The sequence below is a fragment of the Neopelma chrysocephalum genome, unplaced genomic scaffold, assembly GCF_003984885.1.
Source record: "Neopelma chrysocephalum unplaced genomic scaffold, ASM398488v2 Primary Assembly neopelma1_155, whole genome shotgun sequence".
NCBI lineage: Eukaryota > Metazoa > Chordata > Aves > Passeriformes > Pipridae > Neopelma > Neopelma chrysocephalum.
Genome location: NW_020897817.1, coordinates 1,999,733 through 2,016,706, shown reverse-complemented (window position 1 = coordinate 2,016,706; position 16,974 = coordinate 1,999,733). Strand labels below are relative to the sequence as shown.

At 52.7% G+C, this 16,974-nt stretch overlaps 2 protein-coding genes across 6 annotated transcripts; one reads left to right on the top strand and one right to left on the bottom strand.

Annotated features, from left to right (window-relative positions):
• Window positions 1–1,852: 1,852 nt before the first annotated feature.
• Window positions 1,853–7,585, top strand: SYNC (syncoilin, intermediate filament protein). Of its 2 annotated transcripts, none has more exons than XM_027701291.1 (4): window positions 1,853–2,008; window positions 3,317–4,724; window positions 5,885–6,009; window positions 7,137–7,585. In XM_027701291.1, exons 1-4 carry the CDS (start codon window positions 1,965–1,967, stop codon window positions 7,198–7,200), a joined length of 1,641 nt encoding a protein of 546 aa, XP_027557092.1. In that variant the 5' UTR covers window positions 1,853–1,964; the 3' UTR covers window positions 7,201–7,585. The 2 variants fall into 2 exon arrangements, with proteins under 2 accessions (XP_027557092.1, XP_027557093.1); XM_027701292.1 differs by lacking the exon at window positions 1,853–2,008 and having other exon boundaries at window positions 3,708–3,759; window positions 3,821–4,724.
• Window positions 7,586–8,098: 513 nt separating this feature from the next.
• RBBP4 (RB binding protein 4, chromatin remodeling factor) lies at window positions 8,099–16,933 on the bottom strand. 4 transcript variants are annotated; one of them, XM_027701342.1, is made up of 12 exons: window positions 16,800–16,933; window positions 15,302–15,449; window positions 14,258–14,403; window positions 13,066–13,239; window positions 12,289–12,404; window positions 11,984–12,144; window positions 11,747–11,873; window positions 11,561–11,638; window positions 10,411–10,487; window positions 10,245–10,302; window positions 10,036–10,146; window positions 8,099–9,214 (listed from the first exon to the last, which is right to left on the bottom strand). In XM_027701342.1, the coding sequence occupies exons 1-12, from the start codon at window positions 16,813–16,815 to the stop codon at window positions 9,149–9,151; spliced, it is 1,278 nt and encodes a 425-aa protein (XP_027557143.1). In that variant the 5' UTR covers window positions 16,816–16,933; the 3' UTR covers window positions 8,099–9,148. The 4 variants fall into 4 exon arrangements, with proteins under 4 accessions (XP_027557143.1, XP_027557145.1, XP_027557146.1 ...); XM_027701344.1 differs by having other exon boundaries at window positions 15,302–15,446; window positions 16,800–16,930; XM_027701345.1 differs by lacking the exon at window positions 16,800–16,933 and adding an exon at window positions 15,920–16,050.
• Between the last annotated feature and the right edge of the window lie 41 nt (window positions 16,934–16,974).

Sequence of the window (16,974 nt, the reverse complement as noted above, 5' to 3'; positions counted from 1 at the left end):
CCAGCTGCTCTTTGCTCCCCACGACCCCCCTCAGCCGCTCGCCGGGGCCGTGTTGGCGGCGCAGCCACCGGATCCGCTGACGCTTATCCCGGCAGCCGGAACGCTCCGTCTCTCAGACTCTCTCCAACTCTCTCCAGCCTTTTGCTTCCCCTCTGGCAGCGCTGATAACTCCCCTCCAGCTCTGTTTACCGGAGCAAAGTCCGCGCTGTTTGGCCGCCCACGGTCCTGCCCCAGCCCGTGCCCGCGGCCGCCGGGCTCTGCCGAGCGCTGCTGGGTCCGGCCGTGACACCGGAGCCGCCCGTTGCCTGGTTATATCCACAAAACATCCCCGTGCCGGGGCCTGGGCCGGGGTATCCGCTTACGGAGCACAGAACAGCTGAGCTTCTTCACTCCCCACCCTGCCCTTGGCAGCTCATCACATAAACCCCTCAGCGCCGCTGCCATCGTCCCCTCCGGCCCCTACAAGGGGTTGTTGGACCCGGCCCACGTGATGTGCAGGTTTTTCCCCTCGGCAGTTTCGGCTCTGGATGTATATATTTATACACCCAACTTGTGCGAATTAACGGCATTCCTCTCCGATTGAGTCAAAAATAGAGGCGCTCCGTGGAAAGAAAAGAGAGAGAGAGAGAACGAGAAGGTGCGTCGTGCTGAAAAAAGCAACTGGGTCCAAAAAAAGAGAAAAAAAAAAAAGAACCACTGAAATCTCCCTTTTCCTTTTAAAGCTCTGTTCCCGAAGGATGGACGGGCGCTGTTATTTTAAACCTGGTTTCTGCAGCCCCGGCGGCCAGCGAGCCACGGGCAAGGTGTGGGTGACACGGGCATAGGGTGGCACGGGGTGGTGGTGAGGGCTGTGGCGTGTGTTGCTGGGTGGTTTTTGGGGCACGTAAGCTGGCGACTTCCTGAGAGGCAAGTGCCGACTTCCTGAGCGCGGCAGGAGCGGGCGCGGGCGGAGGTAGGACCGGGGGGCAACACCGTGAGGGGTGGGTGGGCCAGGTGGTGAGCAGGGGCTGAGGCACTCAGCTGGGCAATTTGTATCTAAAATGTGTGTTTTATGTGAATACATGCTGGAGCTGTGAGGGCCAAAGGGTTGGTTTAGGATCCACGGGACGGGGAGGACAGGGGTGGGCACCGCTGTGGGGATGGTGGTGGGTGGGCAGAGGGGGGCAAACAAGTCAGTGGGAGCAGGGTGAGGGCAGAGTCACTGCTGGATACCCAGGAGCGTGACCACGGCCACCACGGGGCTTTGCAGAGTGAAACACCACCTTCTCCATCCCCAAAACAGAGGGAAAAGGGATGGGTTGTGGGCGGAAGGGGAAGCGGAGGCCGCACTCTGCCATTACTGGGTGTTTGCAGGGCCAACCCGAGGCACCTAAAGAATCCTGAGATATTGGTGTTTAAGGCACTGATAATCAATACCGAGGGGATTGTAACACCGTGCTCCCAGCACCCTCACTCACCCGTGTACAGGATGAGGCCCTGGCATTTGCATCCTCTGGCACTTCCCCTTCCATCACGGATGAACCCCCACAGCCCCAGGGGACCCCTCCCAGGCACCCCACTATCCCCATCCCAGCCCACCCCCATCCTGCCCAGGACCCCGGTGGGATGGGGACCCGTAGATCCCAGGAAAGAGCCGCGGGAAGGGGCAGCTTGGAGGCTGCACAAAACAAACCTCCACCATAAATCACGGGTGGGAACAGCCGGAGCGGGTGGGGGGCTGCGGGGGCTGCTCCCTAGGGATGGGGGCTGGCTGCAGCCAGTCCCTGCGGCTGCCTCTGCCAGGGATGCAGACAGCCTGGCCTTCCCCGCCCTCCTCCTCCTCCTCCTCCTCCTCCTCCCCGGGGCGGAGGAAGGCAGCGCCCGCAGCTGGCACTGCAGGCGGTGGCCGGGCGAAGCGGCTGCTCCGGGGAGTCTGATTTCCAGCCCTGTTTATTAATAACACCCCTCCGCCCCATGCTAAGCCCATGTGCAGTGCAGAGCCGGAGGCACTGGGCTCCAGGGGAGGAAGGTAAGAGCCCACCCGGGCTGAGCGGGGAAGGGGCCGGTGCCCCCCGGAGGGTCCCGTGGGTGCGGGATCCAGGGCGGGGTTGGGGGCGTGGGGCAGGCGAGGGGGCTGCCAAAGCCTTGGGTGCAGGGGTGGGGTGGGGAGATCTGAGGTTCAGCACTCCGAGACCCTCGAGGGTGACCAGGGTGGTCCCTTTGAGGTACTCAGGAGTTCTGGGGTGCCCTGGGATGAGGGGTGGTGGGTGGCAGCGAGCCCCCACGCCCCGCTGGGAAGGCAGGGCTGTGTCTTCCCCTCCCGCCCTGCCCACTCAAAGCAGAGCCGAGAACTTTGCAAAATAAGGGCTGGCACAGAGGAGGGCAAGGAAAAACGAAGCGGAGGAGCCCATTCCCCACCTTTCCAGGCGCTGCCCCCTCTCCAGCCGGCGGCCGTTGAGTCCGAGGCTGCGATGTGTCATCGGTGCCGAAAACTGCCTTATTAGGAGAGAAAGTATCGGTGAAAATCAGTTCTTTCCTTAAAGCCGTTGCTCCGAGCCGAGGGCTGCCTGCCTGTGCCAGCCTGTGCTCATTCCTTAGGGAATGACTAGACATGAGCTCAGCGGCGTGGCCGGGAGGTGAGAGCATCCTCCCGCCGAACCCACCGGCCCCGGCTCCCGGGAAGCAGCAGGAAAAGCCCCGGCTCGTAGCCGGGGGTTGTTTTCTCCATCCTACCCCAAATAACGCCCGGGCGAACGCGAGACCGAGGATTTGGCGGTGGCAGCTGCGGGTACCGTGTCTGGGGACAATGCCGGGATCGGATGACTCTGCAAAGCGGCTTCTGCTGCAGGCGCTGCCGCTCGCCCGGAGCTGTGCGGGCGGGCTTTGCTCCACCTCAGCCACCCGGGGAGCCTGCCCGGGCTCCAGCAGCGCATTCCCGTGCCGTGAGGTTATGCCACATCGTTAAAATCCCGGGAAGTTTTACAGGGAGTGCTCACACCGGTCATGCCGGTGCCGCCGGGGAGGTTGGCTGGGACACGGTGGCTGTTCCCGTTGGCACTGGAGCAGCTCTTGGGTTTGGGGGCTGGGTTTGCATCCCTCCGTGGCAGTCGGTCCCTTCAAGAGGGATTTCTTGCCTTGTTCTGGACAGTTTGGGTCCAAGTTGTCACCGGAGTGTTGAGCACAGCCCTGCCCAGCCTGTCCAGCCTGTGGGTGACACGGGATGGTCACGGCTGCAGCACCCCCAGCTCGGCCTGCTCTGGGGGGTCTCACAGGGTGGGAGGAAGGGCTGAGACCTGTTACACTCATTGCTCTGGTTCACGTCTCCTCTCTCTTCCAGGGACATGATGGCACAGGCTGAGCCCCCTCCAGAGCTGCAGCTGGATGAAGCTGGAGCACCCTCAGCCCCTCAGGGAGCGGCTGCAGGCGCTGCTCCACACGTGGATCATCCACACACCCCGTTAGACCCATCAGGGGGTGTGGGGGTGACACCCCCTCTCAGGGGCAGCCCAGACTCCAGCCAGGAGCTGCAGGCTACCAGCAGGGATGCTTCCTTGGAGCTAAACATGCCAGGGACCCAGCTGGACGAGGATGCAGCCGGGGCTGGGATCCCGCTGGATGTGGACGTGGCAGGAGTCCCGCTGGACGTGGATGCGGAAGGAGTAGGGATTCCACTGGATGTGGATGGGGCAGCGATCCCGCTGGACGTGGATGCAGGTGGGACAGGAATCCCACTGGACATGGATGCAGATGGAGTAGAGATTCCACTGGATGTGGATGCAGGTGGGACAGGGATCCCAGTGGATGTGGATGCAACAGGGATCCCACAGGACTTGAATGCGAGTGGAGCAGGGATCCCACTGGATGAGGATGCAGGTGGAACAGCAATCCCACTGGACATGGACACAGACAGGGCAGGGATCCCAGACGATGCAGACACAGACAGGGCAGAGGTTCCACTGGACATGGATGCGGAGGGAGCAGGAAGCCCTCTGGATGCAGACGCCACAGAACACCAGTGCCTGACCCTGGAAGAGCTGGGGAACTACTTCCAAGAGTGCATTGAAATCGTGGAGCAGCTGGAGCAGGAGAGAGACAGCCTGATCGCGGAGCTGGCCCAGCTCCGGGAGCCGGCGCTGCAGGAGATCCGCCATGCCCACGAGGAGATCCAGGCAGCCTGCAGGCTGCTGGCCAAGGTGGAGCTGGAGAGGGACAACCTGCGGGACGAGATCCGGCAGATCAAGCAGAAGCTGTTCAGGGTGACCAAGGAGTGCGTGGCCTGCCAGTACCAGCTGGAGAGCCGGCGGCACGACCTGTCCCAGCACGCCGCCTACCAGGGCGAGCTGGAGACCCAGGCCGGGCAGCTCTCGGGGGAGCTGTCCCAGCTGAAGGAGACCTGCGAGAAGGAGAAGGAGGCTCTGAGGCAGCGCCTGGAGGCCCCGCCGTGCCGGCAGGACAACCTGTACCTGCAGGAGAGCCGCCGGCTGTCCGTGGAGTTCGAGAGCTTCGTGGCGCAGAGCCGGCGGGGGCTGGAGGAGCACTACGAGCCCCAGCTGCTGCGGCTGCTGGAGCGGCGCGAGGCCGGGGCCAGGGCGCTGCAGGAGATGCAGGGGGAGATTCAGGGCATGAAGGAGGCCCTGAGGCCCCTGCAGGGCGAGGTCAGCCGGCTGAGGCTGCAGAACCGCAGCCTGGAGGAGCAGATCGTGCTCGTCAAGCAGAAGCGGGACGAGGAGGTCGGGCAGTACCGGGTACGTGCCCCCCTCGGGCACCCCACAACCCTCCTCTGGCAGAGCAGGGGTGGTTCTTTGCAGCCAGGGAAATGTGGGTGCTGCAGGTCTTGCATGCAGGGCCAAGGGGAGGAGTGGGGTGGATGAAGCTGGAATATCTCCTGCTGGTTGGAATCAAAATTATCCCCCACCGGGCTGGCACGAAGCAGCAGCCCCTGGGCATAAGGCAAACCCAGGGATGTGGTGGGGAAGTTCTGGGGCTTTACCCAGCTTGGAAAATGGGTTTCTCCTGAATATATTCTCCCTCGGTTTTGTCCTGCCCCTTGGAAATGGCCCCAGCGAGCAGGGATGAGGTGAAGGGTTTGGAGGGTTCCTTCCCAAAGCTGAGCGATGCTGCTGAGCACAGGCACCACACGTTTCCCACACAGGGCTGGGCCAAGGCACTTGGAAAAGCCAGTTTTAAATAAGTGTGGCTTTTCTTTAAAACCCAGTCCTGCCAGGGCAGATTCTGCCCTTCCCCCTGCCAGGAAGGGTCCCATCTCCCATGCCCACAGCCCATGGGCTGGGCTGCCTCCTGGGAGGGTTATTTCTGGCTGGGCCAGGCCTTTCCCCCCCCCGGCACTTTGGTGTGAGGGACAAGGCAATTCAATATCTGCAAGAGCACATTTGGCAAAGAGGCTCCACAATTAATCTCCCCCCCTTTCAACACTCTCTGTTCTCGGCTCGCAGGCGCTGCCTCCTCCCAGCCTGGCTCCGAGCACTTTCTGGAACTGATGTTCCCCTTCCATTGCAGCTCCTCCCTGCTGGAATGGGGACCAGGCCACCAGCACCCATGACAGGGTTTGCCTTGGATTTCAGGGACCACTGTCCCTTGGAGGACAGGACTTTGGAGCATCCCTGGTGTGCCTCCACGTTTTCCTTTTCCCAAATTCCTCATTTATCTCCTTCTGACTCATGGGTTTTTACGGTTCTGGCAGCTTCTCAAAACACACACTGAGTAGTTTAGGGGACAAAACCAAGCAGCTGGGAGAAGCCTAAGGACAAAACACATCCCAAATTCCCACCTTTGTAACAAACAAAGCTTTTTTTGCAGAGGTTTTTGAAGAGGGTGTTTGGGCAGTGTCAGCCTGGCTGTGCACCTTCCTCCTCCAGCTAATCCATTCTTTTCTTTTCCCCCCCAGGAGCAGGTTGAGGAGCTGGAAGACAGGCTGAAGGAGCTGAAGAACGGGGTCCAGCTCCAGCAGCGCAAGAACCAGGAGCTGGAGGAGCTGAGGACGAGCCTCCACAGGGAGCTCTCCATCTACAAGTGCGTTTGTGTCTCATCCCTGTGGCGCAGAGGGGTTGGGAAGAGGAGGAGGATGGTGGGGAAGAGTCTGGGGACACACAGCTGTGGGACACCACGGGCTTCTGCTCCTGGTTCCTGGGGACACGGCTGGTGTGTGACCAAGGGGCCTGGTGGGGCAGCACAGCAGGAGCTCCAGCCCCTTTGCCAAACAGCAAGCAGGGATTTGCTGGAAATTCCTGCACGCAGAGGAGCGGAGTTGCTTCCCAAGAAACAGGTGTGGCAACTTAAGTGGTGGTTTCCTAAGGAATATGTGGAAAGGAGCTGAGGTTTAGGCTTGGGAAGGTGTTGTGGATGCTCTCCAATGGGAGAGAACTGTGTTCTGCTCATAAAACTCTATCGCTGGGATTTTCCAAAGCTCCAGAAAACGTCCTGGAGTTTGTGGACTGTTTTACTCACCAAGCCTGGAGCTGTTCTGTGTTACTCCAGTCCCAGCTGTGCACACTCTTAACCCTTTTCCATAGCCTCACTGCTCCTTTAGCATTCCTTTTTCCCCTTCTCCATCCAAACCTCCTCACAGGATATTCCCTGCCCCAAATAGCTTTTATCCAGGTAAGACTTGGGCATGGCAAGCACAGGGAAGAGATCTCTCAGCCTGTGTTCTCACCAGATGGATTCAGACCCCAACACCACCCCGTGTCTGCCGTGTGGGGGGGGTTCTCCTAAATCACAGACCAACATTTAATCCTGTGGACTCTCTTAACTCCTGGAATCTACAAACTGCCCTTCCTGGAAGCAACAGCACCCGAGGCTTCTCCGGTGTCAGGACACCTTTAATGAGGTCTCACATTCGCTCCAGGGAGCTCAGAGTTAAGTGCAGCTCCGAGCTGCCTCTTCCCGTAGCTCACACCAGAAATGACATTCCCGTCTGTCAAATCCTGTTTTTCAAAGGCATCTGGAAGGGCTGGGCCAGGCCCACACACCCCCAAAACCACACACTCACCGAGCCTCCTGAAGTGCTTCCCAATTCCTTTTCTTCCATACTGTGAAAAGAATGCTTTCCAGAAATAGCACCCCCCTTCCCTTTTTTCCTCCAGCCAGAGTATTTATGTAAATATTCCACAGCCTAAGTTTCCTTTCTCCCCTTTCAGGAGCTGCTTGGAAATCTATGGACACCTTTGCAAATCGGAGGAAAAGGCAGACCAGGACTGTTAGAACTGTGGAATTTTCCTCTTTGTAGCAAAAACAATGGACAGAGGATCTACAAGGGATGTCTCCTCGTGCTGCTTATCCTGCCTGAAGCACAGCTGCTGCTGCCTGGAGTCAGGAATACCAGACAGTCCTTTCCCTGGGTGTGTTTCTCCAGGTGCTGCTGCTGCTGCTCATGTAGTAAAACTGCTTTTCCACAGAGGAGCAGAGCAAACAATCCTTGCACTGAACAATGGACATGGATGAGGAATAACAGATTTATGTTTTGCTGTGTTTGGGAAAACGTATCTTGCCTTGTCCCATAGATGGGTTGTTTAAACCTGCACTGAAAGTTCTGGGGGGGATGTTGACTTTTAAAAGTTTACATGCAAGAGAAGCTTTATCCTTTGAACAGGATTTTCTTTTGTATTTCAAGGGTCTCTGCTGTACTGGGATGTGCCCCACAGAAAGGAGGTGGTGGGTAAGAGGTTTTCACTTTATATCGAGTCTCACACTGAAAATAAAGGTCAGAGTTTAAGGAGCCTTTTCATTCCCAAAGCTGCGTCTCCAAATCCCAAGTCTGTGTGTCCAACCTGGGTGTTTGTATCAGACTATTCATGCTGCAGATTAACAAAAACAGCTCTGTGGCAAGGGCTGAAGGCAGAGCCAGAAGGCAGAGACAGGCTTGAGGGGGAAGGAACAGCTCAGGGCTTTTGTGGCTGCTTGGGGATTTTAAGTGCTCATTGACTCATTCCACAAAGAAAACAGCAAAAAAAATAAAATCTATCCCAGCACCCAGTCTCGTGGGACACACAGAGGTGGAGACCACACCCTTCCTATCCCTGCTCCCTGAAAAGGTCAACCTTACCCTGACAGAGCAGAAAACTCAGAAAGAAAAGAGCACAGAACTCCCCAAAACTCCACGGCGTTTACGTAGAAAAACTTTATTCCAACTGAAGGACTTACACGCAATTAGTCATGAGGAGATGGAGAGTAACAGGCTGCTGGTGGCACGGGACACCCGAGTGGAAGACGTGCAGGAACCAGTGGTCAAGGACTAACTCCTAAAAAAAGTAGTTCAGCCACGTTTAATCTGCTCCACACCAGCTGCCAACGCTGCTCAGGGCCGTCCGCTGGCACAAACATACACCTTTTACAACTTGGGGGTCCCAAGTCTTAAAAACCATTTCACAGAAAGGAAAGAAACATCATGTGAAAAAACACAGCTCGAGAAACACACAATAGAGCAAAAAAAAACCCCAAAAAACATGGGGGGGTGAAGGATGCTCTGCAGGAATAGCTAAAGAATCCGAACCGCTGTGGCCCAGCAGGTGGGAGAAAAGGGAGAGGGAGGAAGGAATGAAAAGCCCAGAATTGCCAGGAGAGACAAAAAAAAAAGAAAAAAGAAAAAAACCAGAGAAATTTCAGTTCAAGTCAGAACTTGCAAGTGTTTTGCATCTGCAAAGGCAGAAAAATCCACAAGGTACAGATAACTAAAGGAATTCCAAGGCCTCTGAGTTGCACTGAGGAGGCCAGGACCTTCCACACCATTTCTGAGCTGCCAGAGGATTAACACTTGTATCATCCCTATTGGCTCAAGCCCACTGGGCAGCTCTGCCAATTCAACTTTTGTTTAAATTAGGAAAAAAGCCCGTGGCTGGAGCAAGGAAAGAAACCAAACCCAAGCTTGCTGTGTGATGAAAGGCAGCTAAAAGGGGACAGCCAGCCTGACACAAGAGGTTGCTGCAGGAATTCTGATTGAGGGGCTACAGCACGGAGCTGGCTGAGGGGGCTGAGCCCTTTTTTGGGGGGTAGGTACTTGCTGTCTGGGTGAAAAAGCCTGTGGTGGGATCTACAGGTGGATGGCTGAACACAAAGCCTACGTGTGTCTCAAAACCAGTGTTAAGTTGATATCGGGGTTGAGAGGGAAGAGAAGGAGAAAAAAAAAAGACTAAAAAGAGGAAAAGGTTGTCATCTAGGATCCTTGACCTTCTGGATCCACGCTTCCTTCGGGATCTTCATCGTTATAGATGTTCTCAGCCTGCAAGACAGGGAGGGAGGGATTGAGGAAGCACTTCCCACCGCTCTGGACAGGATTCCACCCCCTCAAAAAGCTCTGGCAGTTTTTCATCTGCAGATACACATCACCCAAGATCATTTAACATCAAAGCAGCAACACAAACGACCTTTTCCATAAGAGCCACATCTTCAAAACATTTCCCAAGTATCCTCTGAATTGTTTTAGCTTAGGAATCTGCCTCGTTAAAGCAGAGGCCACTGCAAGGCTTCCTTCAGTCAACACTGGTTTGTATGTATTTAGTAGATCCTCTACTTAGCTGCACCTTCCAAAAGAACTACATGGAAAGCTGCCAAGAACAAAATTTACAGGTAAATAAAAAAAAAAATAGGATTATGGTATTTTCAAAGGTCAAGATTGTTTTCCAAAACCTTCAACAGCTGGGAATGCAGGGGCAGCAAACCATTCCCATTCTCCATCCTCAGGAGGGCATTTGTATCATTTACAAAGATTTTATTCCTCAGGACAGTAACTCACAGAAAACTTAGTTTCATTGTTGGTTCTCACACACTGTTTTCATTCAAGCATAGAAGGGAAAAATTTCCTTCTGCACCAGCACTTCCTTATTTTATTTTATTTTTTTTTTAAATACAAAACAGCTTCTGAGTATTTGGAAACCATTGTTCTGACCAAAGTTAAAGGGGGTTCACTGTCCCTTTGAGATTTCAGCAATGCTACAAAATGAGCAACTCTGAGAGCTGCAAATAAAAGCAGGAATGCTGAATTCCAGGCATTTCAACCCCATCTCTCACCTGCCACTTCCTGCACTCTCCCAAGCAACTCACCATTTGCCAGACTTGCATGATATTATCTTCTGATACAGAACAAATGACCCAGGGCTCGTTGGGATTCCAGGAGAAATCAGAGATCTTTGCAGTATGGCCACCATGAATAAACTAGGATTGGGGAAACAAAAAAAGGGGAGTGGTTACAAATCTAACCTTGTACAAGTGAGCAACTGGTCAAAGTAATTAATGAGATTGAAAAGACTCACCAACAGCTCTGGGGGCCCATCCTCAGCATCTTCAGGGGATTGCTCTTCTCCAATTTTACTGCAAAGGAGAAAAAAAAGAAAAGGGGGGGGTTGGTTTGTTTTTTAAGGTGTGATGCAATTAATGAACAACATTTTGTGGGGACAATGTGAGTGATTTGGGATTTACCTCAAGTCCCAGACATTTAGCCTGCGGTCCGTGCCACTGGAGGCCAGTATAGTTTCATTATGGGGAGACCACTGAACCTACAGACAAGGATGAATTTGGAAATCAAGTTTTAAGAAGCTGTAACGTGACACTGACAACAAACACCACTTCATTGTGCGTCCTGAAAGCTCTGTGAGAATTCAAACTGACAATAACCCGGAACAAAAATACCCCCAACCAAGAACCCTGAACACAGGAGGCAGTTTGTGAACATCCACACACCAAAAAGGCCTTTCAGCACCAAAAAGGTGCCACCTGGAACCTTTCCTCTAACAAAGCCCCTGTGTTCCCAAGTGCAAACAGCTCCCAAGGGTATTGGCTGCTCCTTATCTCAGGAAGGATTGCACAAGGCTAATCCAGGGATTCCTTCAGCAGTAGGTGCAGTTCTCACATGAAAACAAATCACTGCAGTTGAGTTTAGCTGCCCAAAAGCTCACATTTACCACTCCTGCTGGAGATAAAGCTCTCCCAAACACACCACCTAATAGGATCAGAGGATTAGAAAAGAACTCAGAATTCTGCACTTCAGGATTCCGTGTGTAGTTTTATTTAGACATAACTACGGTCTGAACTAATAATCCTCCCACCAAAAAAGAAATCTCTGCATATTTTCCCCTCTGATTAAGGCAGGAGCTGGAGATGGAAATATTGTATCTGCTAAGCACGTGCCACCCCTGATGTGAACATTCTATATTTACACCAGTAAAATTAGCAGTTGTTTGTTGTCAGGGGATGTTTTGGTGATCCTGTTAACGGGAAGCAGTTAAACCTTCCTCCAAGAGCAGGCTGAGGAGATGGAAACACTGCAGCCATTTCACTGGGGCCTCCTGCTTCAATCTGCTGCCATGAATAATTTAATGGACCCTGCACTGCTACCATTTCATCCTTCTGCTGTGGTTAAAGCTCCAGAGCACTTCCCTGTTCCCAGTCTGGCCTTCTGGACACTCTTATCTGTACTGGAGCTCTGCAGCCCCACAACAATCACCCAGGAAATGATAAGCAGAGGAGAGAAAAGAATGAGTTTTAAAGTGAAAGTATCTCTAATAAAAAGAGTAGAAAAAACTACTTTTCCAAGTCTATGTGCATAAAAGATAAAGACATTTTGTTATACCTGAAATATTTCATCTTTATGTGATTCAAAGGAGTGCAGCTTCAGTTTTAGGTTCCTCAAGTCCCACAGAGCTACAGTCTGTGAAAAAAAATACAAAACCATATTTTGTTGAAGTAACCAATGTGTACATCCACACTTACACATCAGAAACAGGACAAGGACGTTCCAAGCTCAAGGTGGATGTACCTTATCAGCTGATCCTGTGGCCAGGATGAACTCACTGTAAGGGTTGAAGGAAAGGCAGTTGACTTCAGCTGTGTGAGCATCCACGGAATGACTGGGTTTGGAGGTGTTGTTTGACCGAGTGTCCCAACTGGGAATGAAAAAACATGGAATTGAAACAAAGGTTCCCGTCCCCTTTCGCCAAGGGACAAAGCAGCAAATGGGAAAGCACTTGGGTTGTGAAGAGGTTCCCCCACTTACATCATGAGCTTCTGATCGTCAGCAACGGATCCAAAAAGGGATTCATGGAGCAGGTGCCAAGATACATCTTCCACCACTGCTGTGTGGCCCGTGAAGATGGTCTTTGCATCCACCACTTTGCCCTCTTTTGGAACAGCACTGATGTCCCACAAGCAGATGGTCTTTGAAACAACAGAAAATTCAAAAAAATTACGTCTCCAGACAGATGATCTCTTCACCTCCTCCCCCTCAAACCCAGAACATTCCTGACCTTCCCAGGGCACACAAAGTGCAGGTTGGACCTCAGCTCTATTTAAAGTACTCACATGATCATCAGAGGCACTGAGCAAGTGCCCACTGAGGTTTGGGTTCCAGGACAGCCCATAACCCTCCTTTTGGTGCCCACGGAGACGCAGGTCAGGGTTACACTCTCCAGAAGGATCTGCAACGAGGCAGTGCAAGAATTCCAGTGCCTGGTATCACTTCCAGCACATCCTGGAATATCTGCTTTAAGTTTTATTGTGCTTTACTAAACTTTGCTGTGCCATTTTCAGTAGCCCAGGAGCCACCTCTCCATGCTTTGGCCTGAGTCACCTGGTCCAGCTGGATGGAGGAAGAGCAGCCCATCTGTTACTGCTCCAAAAACTCCTCCTAAACTGCTGGTGGGATATTTTTCTTTCCCTCATCATCTGTGAGTGCACTTTTAAAGTAACAAAGGCACTTCTGATCCTCCCCACAAGTGGCAAAACTATTTACTCTGTACTATCTTGATGAGTTTATAGGTTAATATCTTGACAGGATATCAAGGGGAACAGCTCAGCTACCCACTAAATAAATCACAGCTTCCAAAAAAACCCCACCTTCTACCGCCCCAAACACCACCACACACAGTGAGGCAACAAAATAACCAGCAAAAGCACAAGGTTTATCTTTCCATGGATACATTTGGAAGCTTCATACAAAATAACCTTACACTAAACACCCACTTTGCCCTAAAACCCCCAATGACAGGCGATCCACGCAACTTTTTAAGCTCTTTTTCACCACATCAAGCTTTCCTTCGGGAAGGGCTGAATGGTTTGTGAGAACAAAGCAGCACCCACCTGGTTTGGAAGGGTGTTTGGTGTAATCAAAGACCAGGACATCACTGGAGGGAGTCTTGGTGGCGATGATACAGGGGTTCTGTGGCATGTAACGGGCTCTGTTCACTTCTCCCTCGTGGTTTATCTTGATTTCAATCTCAATTTTCCCACTGACTGACCCAAAGCCTCCAAACTCTAGAAATAAGAATTTAGGAGTTGTGAATAATAAAGTTTCAGATCAAGACACAAGGATTCAGACTCAACTGCTGGTGCTGCCAAGCTCTTACTGCAAAATAGACAAGTTCTGGTAAAATCAAGTTGCAATTGGGTCTGAAATACAACTTGCTAAAGCTCCCTTATTTTTATACCTAAAGTATAAAAAATACTTAGTATTTCACAAAATTGCACAGCACAATTCTGGCCAAAAGGAGGGGTTTGGGTTTGTTTTTAAATCAGAGCATGTATTTTTGAGAAATACTAAAATAGAATAGAAACCAAGTATTTATGAGACAACATTGTGCTCATGAATAACTCTTAAGAGGCCCAAAGATCAAAATACTCATTGCACAATCCAGACTTCCTGTAAAAAGAAGGGCAAACATTGGATCATTAAGGACTTTCACCAGGTGGAAAGACTGATTCAGTCAAGTAAACATGAGAAATGTCTAACTTGTGGCAGTGCTGACAGCCACAAAGGTTACAGGAAACATCCAATTCAAGCCTGATACACTGCATAAAACACAATAGATACAAATTTCTACAATAAAACAGGGGCTGGCACAGCTATCAGGCTGTAAAAGAATATAAGAATATTCTTTTACACGAGTGACTTTCTCATTGGGAGAGTTTATGTAGTGCAAAAGTGACAGTAAAAATACCAATAAGCAGCACTGCATGGAATTCAGTGTCAATTCCTGATGAGAAATAGGGAGGGGTGAGGTTTCCCACAGACCAAAATGCTTTTGCAATAAGCCTCCACCTTCTGTTTTCATCATTAGATTCTCAAGACATCACATACATTCAAAAACCAGAGTGTTTATCCACGAAGGGGCACATTTGTCAATTAATCTCCTCATTGAGGGGGTAACACAGAAATAAATGGATCAATTGAGAAGTAAAAGTGAATCTTGCTGCCTGAACTTTGAGAGAAGAAATATTTTCTGCTGGGAAGGGAAGGAAAATATGGTTAAAACCCACCCCTTTGGGCCCTTACCTCCTTTCTCACTGTCATAGTGTGAGGCATCAAACTGGGCATCGTCGTTGGGCAGCTGCACACTCGCTATGACCAGGTGATTTTGCTCATCTGAGGTGTGGGTGCCCAGGACTAACCTGTGGATACTGAAATCTTTGCCTTCAGGTCTGCGAGGGGAGAGGAACAAAGCAGGGGTCACAAACACTGGGTTGATTACAACATCACTTTTTATTGCAGCTTCTGACAGAATAAGGATCTTCAAATTTATGGTTGTTTTCCTGTCCCGATAAATAATCTGCTTCCTCTGGAGGAAATCACTTATCACAGCTCAAGATGTCCCACAAAAAAGATGGAGAGGGACTTTTTACAAGAGCACGGAGTGCCAGGAAAAGGGGGAATGGCTTCACACTGACAGGAGCAGATTTAGGTGGGATATTGGGAAGAAATCCTTCCCTGGGAGGGTGGGGAGGCCCTGGCACAGGTTGCCCAGAGAAGCTGTGGCTGCCCCATCCCTGGAAGTGTCCAAGGCCAGGTTGGACAGGGCTTGGAACAACCTGGGCTAGTGGAAGGTGTCCCTGCCTGTGGCAGGGGGTGGGACTGGATGATCTATAACTTCCATTTCAACCCAAACCAGTCTGGGATTTTATGAGCTCAACCTAAAACTCTCTCAGCACAACAGACCCCCACTCCCCTGCCTTCCTGTAAGAGACTTTAGCAGCTCAAGTACAACTCAGAACGTGGTTATGGAAGCTTAGGACAAAATGGTGGTTCTTCAGATTATATCCAACTCTATTTCTAATGAGTTTTTTGCTTATTGAAAGTGTGGGTGAAGCTGGAATAAGAAACACATTAAAATCAAATGTGTGAAAACATCTTCTCAATAACAGAAGACATTTTCCCAAATTAAAAATGTCTGTACTGATTATCTCTGGTGTTGAGAGTCCTCAACTTGCTGTTGGCAAGGCAGGGGGTTATTAAGACAGAAAGGAATCACACACTGCCTTACTTTAACAAAAAGTGATCCTGGATTTACTATTTATTCTGAAAGCAAAAGGATTAATTTACCTTGTGACATCAGGAAGCCACTGAGCAGTCAAGCTGGGCCACTCCAGGGCGTGGGTCATCACCAAATCATACAAGAAGGGGGTGTTCTTTTTCCATATTTTGTACTCCTCGTTGATCACACGTTCTTCCACCGCATCATCAAAGGCTGCTGAAGTGGGTTTTTAAAAAATACATATAATTAATTAGCCTGTATTTACAGACACACATCACCGTGAGCAGGCAATGGATTAGAGCCAACTCCATCACACCCTGGTTTGCTGTTGGATGCTCTACTGGTTATTAGATAATTAATAATACCCTGTTGCACATGCTAATCCTTTTATTCTGGATATATGGCTCGGAATTAATATTAACTATGTCAAATTTCATCCCTGGAAGTGTCCAAGGCCAGGCCGGACGGGGCTTGGAGCAACCTGGGCTAGTGGAAGGTGTCCCTGCCCATGGCAGGGGGTGGCACTGCATGGGGTTTGAGGTCCCTTCCAACCCAAACCATCCTGTGGTGGTTCAGTGATGATCACGTTGTCAGAAGCAGCACCATAAAATTTTAAAACCTGGGGCACAGGGCACCACGGAGGCAAAACCCAGACGTGTAACAACGTTTAAACGCAGGACACCCACCAACTGCTGTTAAACAGACCAGTCTGGGCGCAGCCTTGAACTAGTAGTTCCCAAAAATCCAGTTTTCCAAGGCTCCTTCTGCTGCCTGGTTGTTCTCACACATTTTTTTCATCCCATCTGCCACCAGCCTCCGCTGCAGGAGGAGGAGGAGAACGTGGGCAGGCAGACCTGGGGGAGTTCACCCGCGGAACGGGGACACCCCCGGGGAACCGGAGCAGCCCCGCAGAACCGGGGATGCCCCGTGGAAACGGGAGCAGCCCCACAGAAACGGGGGGAACCCCCACGGAACGGGGGCGGGCCCGTGGAACCGGGGCTCTCCCACGAGACGGGAGCAGCCTCATGGTACCGGGGCTCTCCCTCAGGGAACGGGGATTCGCCCCCGTGGAACGGGAGCTCATCCACGGAACTGGGAGCAGCCCCGTGGAACCGGGGGACACCCCTACGGAACGGGGGGCTGGCCCCGCTGAACCGGAGCTCCCGCACGGAACCAGGGCACCCCCACGGAACGGAGGCACCCGCATGGAACCGGGGCACCCCCATGGAACCGGGGCACCCCCGCGTGGCGCGGCAGCGGCCGGTGACACCTTTGTCTGCACCACCGCGTCCTGCCCGCACCCCTCGCATGGCACGGCCCTTCCCCGCTCCCCTCACCCCACCGAAGGGAGCCTCACGACCCCGCTCCTGGGGGCTCACGGTGGAACCCCCCGGCCGGTGCCGCGGGGAGTTGGCGGCGGCCATGACGGCGGGGGGGGCTCGAGCGCCCCCTGGCGGCGCCGCCCCCGCTCCCCTCACGCCGCGAGGAGGAAAGGCGGGGGGGGGATGGGGGGAACACCCCCCCGCCTCACGGCGGAGGCCGCGCCGCCCATACGGGAGCCTTTACCTTCCTTGTCCGCCATGGCGGGGCGCGGGGCTGAGGCGCGGGTGAGCGAGGCGGTCGCTGCGCTGGGCGCTCGGAGCCCTCACGGCCGCGGCTCCGTCCCTATTGTTTCCTGCCCCCGCTGCGCGCGGCTCCCCCGGGCGCCGCGCGCACCCCTTCGCGCGCCAACGCCGCCCAA